This window comes from Onychomys torridus, chromosome 4 (genome assembly GCF_903995425.1).
Source record: "Onychomys torridus chromosome 4, mOncTor1.1, whole genome shotgun sequence".
Taxonomy (NCBI): Eukaryota; Metazoa; Chordata; class Mammalia; order Rodentia; family Cricetidae; genus Onychomys; species Onychomys torridus.
This window is the reverse complement of record NC_050446.1, coordinates 57,367,691-57,380,461: the sequence shown is the minus strand read 5'-3', so window position 1 is coordinate 57,380,461 and position 12,771 is coordinate 57,367,691. Positions and strand designations below refer to the sequence as shown.

The 12,771-nt window shown below is 42.4% G+C and overlaps 1 protein-coding gene across 1 annotated transcript in view; it reads left to right on the top strand.

Moving 5' to 3' along the window:
* Frzb (frizzled related protein) overlaps positions 1 to 2,659 on the top strand; it is a 34,231-nt gene extending 31,572 nt beyond the window's left edge. The window contains exon 6 of the mRNA XM_036184664.1: positions 1,165 to 2,659. Within this exon, the coding sequence (XP_036040557.1) occupies positions 1,165 to 1,275 (111 nt within the window). The 3' untranslated portion in view covers positions 1,276 to 2,659. The remainder of the gene's footprint in view (positions 1 to 1,164) is intronic.
* Positions 2,660 to 12,771: the final 10,112 nt, after the last annotated feature.

Sequence of the window (12,771 nt, the reverse complement as noted above, 5' to 3'; positions counted from 1 at the left end):
TTTAGAATCAGAATTTGGGTCAACTAGCATTATTAACTTTTTGCTACTTAAAGTGAGGTCACTGAATCTGCAGCTCAAGGGTCACTGGAGAGCTCCTGGTGTGGACATCATGGACCCCATTTCAGAGCTGCTAACCAAAAACCTGTTCTCAGCAGGACCCTCTGATGATTTCTGTGTTACCTGAAGTTTGTCAAGTACAGATGTTCTTAGTGCTTCCTGTACTTTCAAAATGTAGCCCCCGTTCAACTCCTTGTATCATAAGTAAACACTACTGACATTGTTCATATGAAATACAAGTAAATGTGACTTTTCTTATTAAAAACAATGCATACAGCAACAACCACAAACAAAAATCCTACAACACGTGTGTTGTAAAACTTGAGGCAGAGGCAGGATCTTGTGGTTTTGCTGTAATTGGTGAATATTAGAAAATCATTCTAGCAACATTGCATGTTTTCACTATGTGTGTACATGTTCGTGTACATGCACATGGTGACTGGAGGTCACTGTGAGGTGTCTTCCTTAGTTGCCCCCTACCTTACTTTTTGACACAAGGTCTTTCCCTGATCCTGATGCTCAACTGATTAAGCTAGACACCCTGACCATGAAGCTCCAGGGCCCCCCACCTGTCTCTGCCCCCCACCCTCGCTGCTCCCTCAGCACTGAGATGACAGACTTGCACCACTCCACTTGGCTTTTCCCCAGATGTTGGGTACCAAACAGTAGGTTTTTACACTTGTACCATCTCCCCAACCACTCAATTAGCTTTTAAGATGTTACGTTGCTTTGGTCTTAAGAGGATGAAAAATAACCCCCCTTTTCAAACTTATCAACATAAATCTCCCACTCGAATATAAGTTTGGAAAGTACAGAGACTGCTGACACTTGCATCACTTACAGACATGGAAATTTCAGCCCTAACTTTTGGTATGATGGCCTGACTGAACGTCTTATTAGGTGAGATGGTCTCTGTTGTGTTTTGTGAAATCAGAGCGTTGAGTCGATGCAACATCAGTTTCATCGTTATCCTGGGATAGAGGTTTTGGAAAAGTAGTAAACCACTCTAGAGATCAGACTTTGCAATCTCCCCCAGCTGCTAACGTCATAGAAATGGTGCCCCGTGTGCTGTGTCCGCGTGACTGTTTTCTCTTTTACGTTTCACAGCGCTGGGATATAAAACTCCGTCATCTTGGACTGGGTAAAACGGATGCCAGTGATGCCACTCAGAGTCAGAAGTCTGGCAGGAACTCTAATCCCCGGGCAGCGCGAAGCTGAGTCCTGAAACGCAAAAGGCCACACCCACGGGCTCCCTGCTAAGACTTGCATTGCTGGACTAGCAAAGGCAAATTGCACCACTGCACTCACGACCTGTTGTTTACTACAGATGCTGTGTGGCAACTGACGTTACTTCTGCGTCCTCTGCTCCCGCTTCTTAATGGCCTGGGTTAGAGCCTCAACTATGTCATACATTCTATTTTACTAACCACGAGGAAAGTGCTCTTTCACAAGAGCCGCAATACATTCGACATGTGGATGCTAAGGTCTCTGTACCAGGGTCCCGGGCTACTAACTTTGTCTTCTGTACCCAGATTGAGAACGCAATATTGGAAGTAAAGAGACATTTCTAGTAATATCTCGAAAACTAGATACTGCTGTAAAAGAGACCCTGCTGGTGTACTTCCAGCCTTGTTTTTGTATGCCCTTTGGGCATTTTCCTCATGCTATGAAAGTTCTAAATGTTTATTAAAGGTAGAATGGCAGTCTGGAATTAGATACTGCACATGCAGAGCAATGCAGCACCAGGAAGCATTCATGAGGAAATGCCACACAGCATGAATAATTTTCAAGATTGGTGGGAAGCAAAATAAATAGTGGTAGGGGCCGAGAAAAGAATATTTTGCCCGACTAAGGAGCATACTGGAACCAGCAGCCCTTGAGCCATTAACAGCAGTGTTCCTCTGACAATGTATTTGATTTATTCATAAAGATATTAATGGGCATTAGAGAAAGTCTTACAGCTAGACATCACTATAGCTCTGCTTCCTTATAAATAAAACCCACCATAAGATGCCCCCTACTTCCATTCATAATACTTGCTTGCTGTATTGACCAGAAAAAGAAAGTATTAAAGCAGCATGCATGTGTACCAGGGTGTTATTTTAAAGAGGTATGCAACTCTATAAAGTATTGTAGTTTACAGGACAGTGAAATGTGCAAATTTGTTTTTATTATTATTTTTTTGCTTTGGGCTTGTGATTTTGTTTTTTTTTTGGTGTGTGTATGTCTGTATTTGTGCGGGGGGTGGGTCTCAACCATCACACACCCAAGTTGGACTAGATTGTAGGTCTGCTCATTGGCCTAGACGGTTTCATTTGCGTTTAATGCTCAGTCAAAATACCTAATAAAAGGAAGCATGGTTGTCCCGAGAGGGATTATTCTAACTTTTAAACAACAACAACAAAAACATGCTTTTATTATTCAAGCTGCAGTGAGACCCCTATAGGTCATGGGAAACCTGTGATGTCAATTCTTTCTTCCTGCAGCAGGGATCTTTAGAGCATGTGCCAGTCACTTGAAAGCCTCGTTCTCTGCAGTTTACACATGTCATAGTAGTAGATCCAGATATCTAAGCTATGGTGTGCTGAAAATAAAACATATATGAAGCAAATGATTCTGTGTGTCCTTCTGTAAGAAGAACCATGCAAGGATGAAATTCATTCCTGAGTGGACATTTCCTATGTAGATAAATAATAACTTATCCGATTTCCTTCTTTTAGAAGCAAAAAAGCATCCTTGCCTTCCAGTGAACCCTAAACACCACAATTTCCCCCAATTCCAGAAGCAGAGTTCCATGTTTGCCTATAGGTGGACAGCCCAGGCTTGGATCTACCACGTGGCTGCTTTCAGGTATCTTGTACTGTATTCTCTGATGCTGGGGTAGAGGCATCTCTTCCTAGATGCTGTTGTTATCCCTTTAAGATGAATTTCGTGTCACTAAGTAGGGGCGGAGTGCTGTGCTAGGGATGCTGGCCTCGAACATCTCCTCAGGGAATCTGTCATGGCTTTGGGTTCCCAGGCTGAATGCACCCATCCTGGTCTGTTTTTCTCAGGGCTTCCACAGCAGCCTTGGGGAAAGGGGAGGACTTGGTTGCAGGAGATTTGGAAGATCTGGCATCTGTAATCTCTAACATGCCATCAGTATTTTGAGGGCATAGTTGACACTATTTTTAGTGATGGAAATTCTACTGTTTATTTATTTACTTCTTTTTATGGTTCTGAAGATGAACCAGGCCCTAGGAAGGCTAAACAGGCTTTCTACCACCAAGCTACATCCCCAGCCAGTGAGGAAATATTTTGATATGAATGAAAACCTGCAGTTGTTTCATTTAGGTGCATAGACTGGAAAACATAATGGTTTTCAGTGGAGGACCTTCACATATCATGGATTTAATTCATATGCAATTGCATTTATAGACAAAAGGAGGCAATCTCTCAGATTAAGCTAGTGTTTTTGCTACCTTCCATTTTAGTCATCTATGGTAATGTTTGGTCTCGTTTGTCTGCATGAGACTTGTCATTTCTGTGGACATTTTTAATGTGACAACACCCGTGAACAACGTCTGTGCCATTTTCAGTTTGTTAGCTGCAACATCTTCACTAACAAACTGGGCAGACATCTTGGAGGACATCATGATTTCATCATGACCGTCAGGTTTCCAAGCAGACTGCAAAGCCATATCTACTCCACTGTGGTCATCTATGTCTCACATATACCTCTCTACAGGCCCTTTATGCTCACCTTGAAAGCCACTAAAAGCCAGGCAGTGGTGGCACATGCCTTTAATACCAGCACCCGGGAGGCAGAGGCAGGCAGATCTCTGAGTTCAAGGCCAACCAGGTCTTTTCCAGGGCCAACCAGAGAGAGTTCTAGGACAGCCAGGGCTATAAAGTATCTTGAAAGACAAACAAACAAAAGCTGCTAAAAATTTAACACACATGCCTGCTTCTTAGTAAATCTCGAGGCCTTTAAAGTCAACTGAAATTTTCTTCAGAAAAATTTGCTTACCTTTGTAGTGTAACTGTCTTGTTAAATAAGAAACACAGAACAATTGCAGAGTTAAAAGCCACGAGGTCAGAGCAAGAGCTAAAAGCTAAAAACCTTACCCTTCACTGCTGTTGCTGTCTTTCCTCTCCGCAAGAGACCTACTTCCTGGGTGCCTGTCTTTTTATAGACTTTATGTTCTGCTTTCTCATTGGTTGTAAACCCAGCCACATGACCTCCTTGTCACCGCCTGTCTGTACAGACCTCCAGGTCTTCTATGGTTGGTATTGAGATTAAAGGCATGTGTTGCCATGCTGGCTGTATCCTTGAACACACAGAGATCCTCCTAGCTCTGCCTACCAAGTGCTGGGATTAAAGGCGTGCACCACCACCACCCAGCTTCTGTTATGGCTTGCTCTGACCCCAAGGCAACTTTATTAACATACAAATAAAATCACATTTTACAAATATAGTATCACCACACATCTTCAGGGTTTCAGTTTTCATAGCCAGACAACAGCAAAACAGTCATGCGCACGCTCAAAGAACCAGTGACAACTGAGGAGGAACTTGTCTTCCTTTTCCCATGGATCCCTAAGTATTTTACTGTGTTGTGTATGGTGTAATCTGACTCTCTGCCATCTGGTCCACCGCGCCTTGGGGGTGGGGTGGGACAAGTCTGTGTCTGTCCACATCTGTTGCCTATTAGGAAGTCAAATACAAAAGTTACAATCACTGTGAGTAAATAGCCCTACTTACTGCCTTCTGCAAGAGATTATTTGGTATTACATTTCAACAGTAAAATGACTTTTTAAAAAGCATTTCAAGATTGGTAATTGTTTAGCCCTATGGATTTTAACATTTTAGTACAGAAAAAGCATTAAGGAAGAGGGTTAAAAAAATGAAGCAGAGATTTTTAGTAGCATGTCACTGAAATGCAACCTGGAGAATTCAAATATATGGTTCCCAGCTGCATTCATGTTAACAAAAATAGTGCACTCAGACCTTGGATGGGGATCTCTTTGGGGTTCTGTCTAGCAGTGTCAAGAAGTTATATAAAACACTTACACATGTCTTAAAAGTTGCCTTAAAAGTTGATGGTGTGATTCCCACTTTATAGATGAGTTGAGGATTTAGGACTTCAGACATCCTAAGTGGCAGAGAGGGGCTTTAGAATCTCTTAGTGTTATATTTCCCAAGTTGTATGTTTTCTATTCTAACTTCTAATAAAAATATAAATGCACCTTGATATTGTTTTCAAAAAGCACAGTGTAAAGCAAATAGATGATCTACTGGCAGTGTCTACACCATGTTGTCCAACACTACCCCCAAATACTGTCATTTTACCCATCCGGTTGTCCCCCCACCCTGAAGTCAAAATTTCAGGGGAATTGTTCTAGTTCTGGATACTTGGATAAATAAGCCAAGTGATTCTTTTCACATTGGTAGCTTAAAGATACATGATTTTGAAATGGAAAATGGTTATTTTTCTGTCTTCCGTTGAATTTGGAAAAGGTCTGAAGTTCCTAGTGTTTGTCAAGGCTTGGATGAAGGTGTAGTCAAAGGTTGATGGCTGCTACACAGAAAACTCAGTGGCTGTTTTCCAAAAAGGAGGGACTGTCATGTTGTAGGGAGATCATTACCTTTAACCCTTGAAATGTCAGGGGTATCATAATCTAAAAAGAAACTGTTCCACATGGCCCATTTTCCCAGCTTGTCATTCTTGAAGTATTTTTATTATGACAGATTCAACATGTCATTGTAAGACAAGTTTTTCTCTGGATAAAATGCAAACATTAAGTCTCTGCTTGGTGGATGTTACAAACTTGAACTGTTGGCCCACAAAGAAGGAAAGGGTGTGATACTTCAGGTCAGTTTGTCTTAAAGAAAAGGAAGTGTGGACTGCTGAGGAGGCTGATGCAGAAATGAAGGGAATTGTGGATAAGTTCTTTTCAATAACCGCAGGGTAAGGGTGAGACAGCACCCACTACAGTGGCACTCTAGTCACATGTTTGCATGGAGACGTGGCGTAGCAGGAATCTTAAAGGTCTTATTAACAAAGTCAAACCTGAGGCCAGTTATTGGGGTGAATGCTGGAAGATCAGAGAAGCAGAACAAGCCACAGTTTCCTCACCTTGCCAGCTCCTCAGCTGGTCTTGTTTCCTCAGACTGCAAGCTTCTGAGTCCTCATCCCAATGGCTCTCAGCTGAACTGTGCTGCTCCAAAGTAACCAGTCAAATGCTTAACTAACTCTGATCTTCAAACCTTATAAGTTTTTCTCTTTCTGCCATCACTCCTGGGATTAAAGTCGTGTGTCTCCACGCTGGCTGTATCCTTGAACACACAGATATCTGCCTAGCTCTGCCTCCCAAGTGCTGGGATTAAAGGCATGCACTACCACCACCCAACTTCTGCTATGGCTTACTCTTCCCATTTTCTAGCCACTATTTGTGGCTCTGTATCTAGTGGCTGTCTGTTCTCTGACCCCAGATAAGTTTATTAGGGTACACAATATTGTGGGGAACACAATACCACCACATTGTGGGATGGATGCTATCACTGTAGGCCAGGCTAGGTGCTTCTGAGGGTGAGGGAGGTGGGAAGCATGAGATAGCTCCGAGATGTTAGTCTATGAGATGTGAGAGCAGAGTATTTCATCATACTGAATGGTAGATAAAGCTCATAAGTAAAGCCCATTGGATTCATTCTAATGTCTATTTCTACATCATTTGGCTGTTTCTATGGAAACCATAGCTCCTTGGAGGGTGCACCCCTGTGTATTGGTGTAACTGTGACCAAAATTTCCGAGGGAACAATTGAAAAGGCGCAAAGATTTACTTTCGCTTCTTTTCAGATATTTGGTCCCTGTTCTTGGCTTCGCTAACTTTGGGCCCATTGTGAGGCAGAACATCACGGTGGGTTCACGTGAGGGAGGAAGCTGTTCCCTTCATGGTAAACAGGAAGCACAGGGGATAACCATCAAAGGCACACCTCTAATGATCCACCTCCTCCAGCTAGCCCCAACCTCCTACAGTCTTCAGAATTTCTCAAAATGGTGTCATCAACTAGGGGCATGGACCACACAAACATGTGGGAGAAATTTTATAGTCAAGCCATAGCTGAAAAGCAATATCTGAGGTTGTAAAAAAAATTCTAGAAGAACTCACCAAAAGAAGAAATGAGCACAAACAAAATCTCAGCTGAAAACCTTTCCCTAGGACATAGAATTTGAGAGAAATGTCAAAACCTTAATGTGGACCATGAAGATCAGAGGACGGCATGCCAGCCGAGGTCACATTGTCCCGTCAGGGTGCTCATCTCTCCCTGCCAGGCCACCTGTACCTCTTCTGCTTTTCTACCTACTACTTGGTTGATAAAATCAAACAAATGGCTACAGCTATATTAAGAACTGCTAGAAGGTGGATCATGAAGCAAATATTAAAAACTAAATTCATTGATCAATATTCATCTAGCTCATTTAAACTTCTTTCAGATCCCCAGATGAAGCAGTCTGGGTCTATCTACACAGTTCGAGAACTGAACACTGCCAACCCTCTTCTTTCCTTGGAGACAGCACTTGATATTTAATCAAGACCTTTATACTACAACCTGAGAAAGTTTTAGGGTCAGGTACCTAGAGTTAAGCTCCTAGCTTGCTACTGCCCGGCTATAGCCTCCTTGTGAATTATGATCAGGAAAGAAAGGCTGACCAGAGTAGGAACATGGTAGATAGACACTTAGTTAAGTATTGAGATCATTCTATCTGTGACTCCCAAATACTGAGATGTTCACAGTTCCCAAACAGACTCCAGCAAATGCCGGAAGAAAATTAAATTCCCCAAAGATGTTACCCCGTAGCCCAGAGCGCTCTCCTACATCTTTAGATGCCAGACTAAAATAAAATCCTCAGCTCACCCTCAAGCTGATTACTGGCAGTCTTTTCCTTTTCTTGAAGCCAGGAAGATGTGATTAAAAAAGCAGCAACAAGAGCTGTGGCGGTGGCATACTTGCACCTTTAATCCCAGCACTCGGGAGGCAGCGGCAGATGGATCTCCGAGTTCAAGGCCAGCCTGGTCTACAGAGTGAGTTCCAGGACAGCCTGTGCTATACAGAGAAACCTTGTCTGGAACACCAAACCAAAAAGCAGCAACAGGAGAGTGCTGCGTATCTATGCAAGGGGCTGAAGAGGTAGTTCAGTGGGAATGCTTACAGACCTTACAGGGGACCCAGGTTCAGTCCTTGACAGCTCACAATCTCCTGGAACTCCAGTTCCAGGGAGCCTGACTTCCTCTTCTGGCCTCAGGAGGCTTCTGTTCGTACAGGGTGCTCAGAAACTCACAAAAACACACAAGCATAAACATAAAAAACAACCTTAAAAAGGAGAAAAACAAGTGTCCTGGCTAGTTTGCTGTAGTCAACTCCACAGAAGTCATAGTCATCCGAGGAGAGGGATCCTCAATTGAGAAAATGCCTCCATAATATCTGGCAAGCCTGTAGGGCATTTTCTTAATTAGTAATGTGGTCGGGGGCCCATTGCATGTAGTACCTCCTTGAGCAGATGGTCCTGGGTTCCATAAGAAAGCAGGCCCGAGCAAGACCTTAAGTAGCACTCCTCCATGGCCTCTCCATCAGTTCCTGCCTCCAAGTTTGAGTTCCTGCCTTGGTTTCCCTCAAGATATATATATTCAAATAAACTCTTTCCTCTCCAAGTTGCTTTTGGTGGTGGTGTTTCACTACAGCAGAAGAAATCCTAATAAGACAACAAACAAAACCACTTTGTCAAAGTCATTGTTAAAAGTTTGACTTTCTCTGAGAGTCACTGTGTGTACCCCGAGGCAGCAACCAGAGACCACTTAGAAAGATACACGTTCCCAACAAGAGCTGAATTTTTGTGGAGTTCCTTCTAGATGTTTTTCATTTCCTAGGGAGTTGCAGGAGTACTAAAGTATATCGACACAAAGTGTTTATGTTCAAAAAAGTACAGGCTCTGCATTCCAGGCTGCCCACAGAAGAAAGGTCTCGAGGAGACACAGACTGCTTTTACTGCGTTGGGAAATAAAACTAACTCATAAAGGGCTTGAGTTAGTCTATATTGGAAAAACAGATGATCGCTGAAGATTGAAGCCGAAAAGGGGATGACCTAATCCATAGGTGGCAAATTTTTCTATATAGAGTCCCCTGGAAAATATTGAAGGTTTTGTAGTTCTGTTGTTGAAACCATCAGCTCTGCCATGGCTCAAAGCCAGACACTGGTAACAAAAGCAGGGCTGTATTCCAATAAAAGTTATTTTCAAAACTGTCAGGGGCCAGGATTTAGCAGACAAGCTTTGGTTTGTTTACTTTGTGGGTCTTTTGCATTATTTTTTATCATTCTTTGCATTTAATGAAATTAAGGGTTTGGATGGCATTAAAAAAATCGCTACTGGGGGAAAAGTCGCTACTGTGTGTAAGTGAGGCTTTACCTAAAGTTTTAGCATTATCGACCCAGTCTTTTGGGTTAAACTTTGTTCACTTCATAGATCTGCTGAAAATGGAGGGCTCGGGGAATGTATCAAGTCATTGTTTCTTTTGTATCTATTGTCTTACTAAATAAAGGAGCTGAAGGACTAGAAGGTCCCCTAGAGTAGGCAGTTCCTGGAAGAGAAAAATGAGATTGAAGAAAATAGAATGGGAAGTGTTTAGTCCCCCACCTGCTTAAGAAATTATTCATAGTAACCATTTGCCACACAATTATATTTTCTTGGGGGGGGGGGGGTTGTTTCTTTGTTTTTGTTCGTTTTGGGTGCTTGGGGATGGAACCAGCTAGGCTAGTTGCAAAGCCAGGGAAGACTTGTCACAGAGCCACACCCTAGGCAGAAAATACTTTCTTTCTTTCCTTTTTTTTTTGGTTTTTCCAGACAGGGTTTCTCTGCTTAGTTTTGGTGCCTGTCCAGGATCTTACTCTGTAGACCAGGCTTGCCTCAAACTCACAGAGATCCACCTGGCTCTGCCTCCCAAGTGCTAAAAAATAGTACTTTCTTTAGGGATAAAGTTTTATAGCAACAAGACTCATGTCCTGAGTACCACACAGTCTACCAGATGATGGAGTCTACACACACACACACACACACACACACACACACACACCAGGAACAAGGCTTATTGGGTTTTTTGTTGTTGTTGTTGTTGTTTTTTGTTTTTCCAAAACCCTAAAGTTCCTGGTCTCCTTTCATTCATGTGGTCCCTTTCATTCTCTCTACTTTGATTTAGGTCTGGCACCCATTGTCTTATACTGATGTACTGGTGTCTGTGTATCCAGATGTGTGCATCAGTGCTCACAGAAGCCAGAGGAGGACATTAGGCAATCTGTGCTGTCTCTGTCTACTCTATTCCCTTAAGACAGGGTCTCTCACTGAGCCAGAAGCTAGGCTATTGGTCTGCACACTTAGAGATCTTCTTGTCTCTTTCCCCATGGCCTCAGTGTTACAATCACGTGTGTGGCCAGAGGATCCTGTACTCTGACCCACCGAACCATCTGGCTAGCCCCCCCACCACTCATTTTTAAAGCTGGCATGTCGGGGGTATTTAAAAAAAAATGATAATTATGTCAGTTATCATTTTCATTATTTGTTTGTGCAGTGCTAGGGAATCAAACCCAGGTCCCTATGCATGCTGGGAGTTGTCAGTTTTAAAAATTTCTTTCGCTCTCTGCCCTTCTGTAAGTTGCTGAAGTTTAAAAGAGAACTCAGGACATCCCTGGAACACTCCACCACTCTGTGTTTAACCCATTCACTGTGAGCTTGATTTACAACTGCCTTTCTTGCTTGATGGATCCCACATGCCCTGTAATTTAAACATCTTAATTTGCTCTCACTGGAGTGCCCTTTTATTTGGATGTAAATTGATCCTGAAACAGCTCCCAATCAGAAGTTTGTGTTTGATATATTGTAGCTTGGAGTTAAGTATGGTCATTCCATGGTTCACTCTGTCAGGGGTAGAACTGAAGTTCCGTTCCTGCTCTAATTCACCTAGCTCGGGTTAATTTAACCATAAAATATACATTTTGACTGAATGTTTAAACTTCTCACAAATAAATAAATGGTAGAAAACCTGAACTACTCAGTAGTGAGATGCAGTCTGTATGTGCAAATACAGAAGGATCTGAGTTTATAACTATTAATTTGTTAAGAATTTTAACATAATTTCAATGAAAAATAAACAAGATTTTTGTAGCGTGCTAGGCCTAAAATACCACTAATGTCTTTTCTTTCAAGTTAGCCAGACACACAGCACATAGAACCAGAGTTTACTTATCTCACTGAGAAAGAATATGATGGGAGATAATTACCATTTGTAGATAATTCTAGAATTTAATAATAACCCCTCTTATAAGCGATACACACTGCAAATTGTAGCACACGAAAAAGTCAAATTACATGAAAAATTGCTGAAGTTATAAAAGTTAAATTTTTCTGTTGCTTTTGTTTTGTTTTATTTTGTGTTTTGAGACAGATGCACACTATGTAGCCCAGGCTATACTCAAACTTGTGATCCCCTGTCTCAACTTCCTAAGTGCTGGGAGAAAAAAATGTGTTATTATTGTTTGGTTTCTGTCTATCTGTTTTATCTACCATCTATCTATCTATCTATCTATCTATCTATCTATCTATCTATCTATCCATCCATTCATTCATTTATTTTGAGGTCTCATGAGCCTGGCCTCAAACTCAGGATTGACTTTGGACTTCCACTCTTTCTCTACTGAGAGAATTTGCACTCATGTGAGAGGGCATGTGAGAGTCAGTGTTTGGAACCAGGCTCTCAGTCCTGATGGGACTGCTAAGAAGTTAGTATAGTAGGGACTCAGGACTGGTATGAGCCATTGGTTGTGGTGAGCCACAAGAATATGTTATAGGGATTCAGCTGTGTATTAAAGCTATGCTTTGACCGGCCAAGAGTCTGTCAAAAGGCAAGCCATTTATTATGAATATCTGGTGTTTTCCAGCCTTTAATATTTCAGCATGAAATTCTTGCATGCCCAAACATTCCCGACCATTTGGCAAACAGGTAACTAACTCCCTCACAGAGCTTAGGCGCTGTCTGCTTTGTGTCTTGTGCAAATGATGCCTTGAGGCCTAGTGGCTCTCCAGAGCAACTGACTGAGTACAAAAGAGGTTTTTACACATTGAGGTGGAAGGTAGAGCAACATTTCTGAGGAGGCAGAGAACCACATGGCCAGGGAAAGAAAGACGGGCATTTTTCTGTAGAGTGGACAGAAGGGCATGACCACAGAAAAGAGAAGAACACAGAGGTGATACAGATGGTAAGGCAGAACTCCTGAGCCAGGAGTAGAGAGCAAGTGGAGCTGGACGGAACTGAAGCTATGTAGACAGGATTTCACACCAGAGAAATAAAGTAGACGGACAAAGAGCTTGGCGCATCTAGACTTATTCCTGCCCTGAATGCCTGACAGAGCTGTAGCTGAATTGATAGAATTTTGTCTTAGAGGAATAAAGTTAACTGACATAAGAACATAGTGTATGTAGATTTTTTTCCCCCTCAGATATCCCATGCCGGACTTAGCAAAATCCCAGGGACCCTTGGGTAAGCCATGTTTAGTGGCTTTGCTGAGTATTGTGGTGAGGCATGGAAGTGTATTGGAGGCTGAGATTGCCTGCAGAAGGTGTGGCCACAGGACTGGCTTGGAACCTGTCAGAACCAAGAAACCAATTTGAACAGTGGGAATGTAA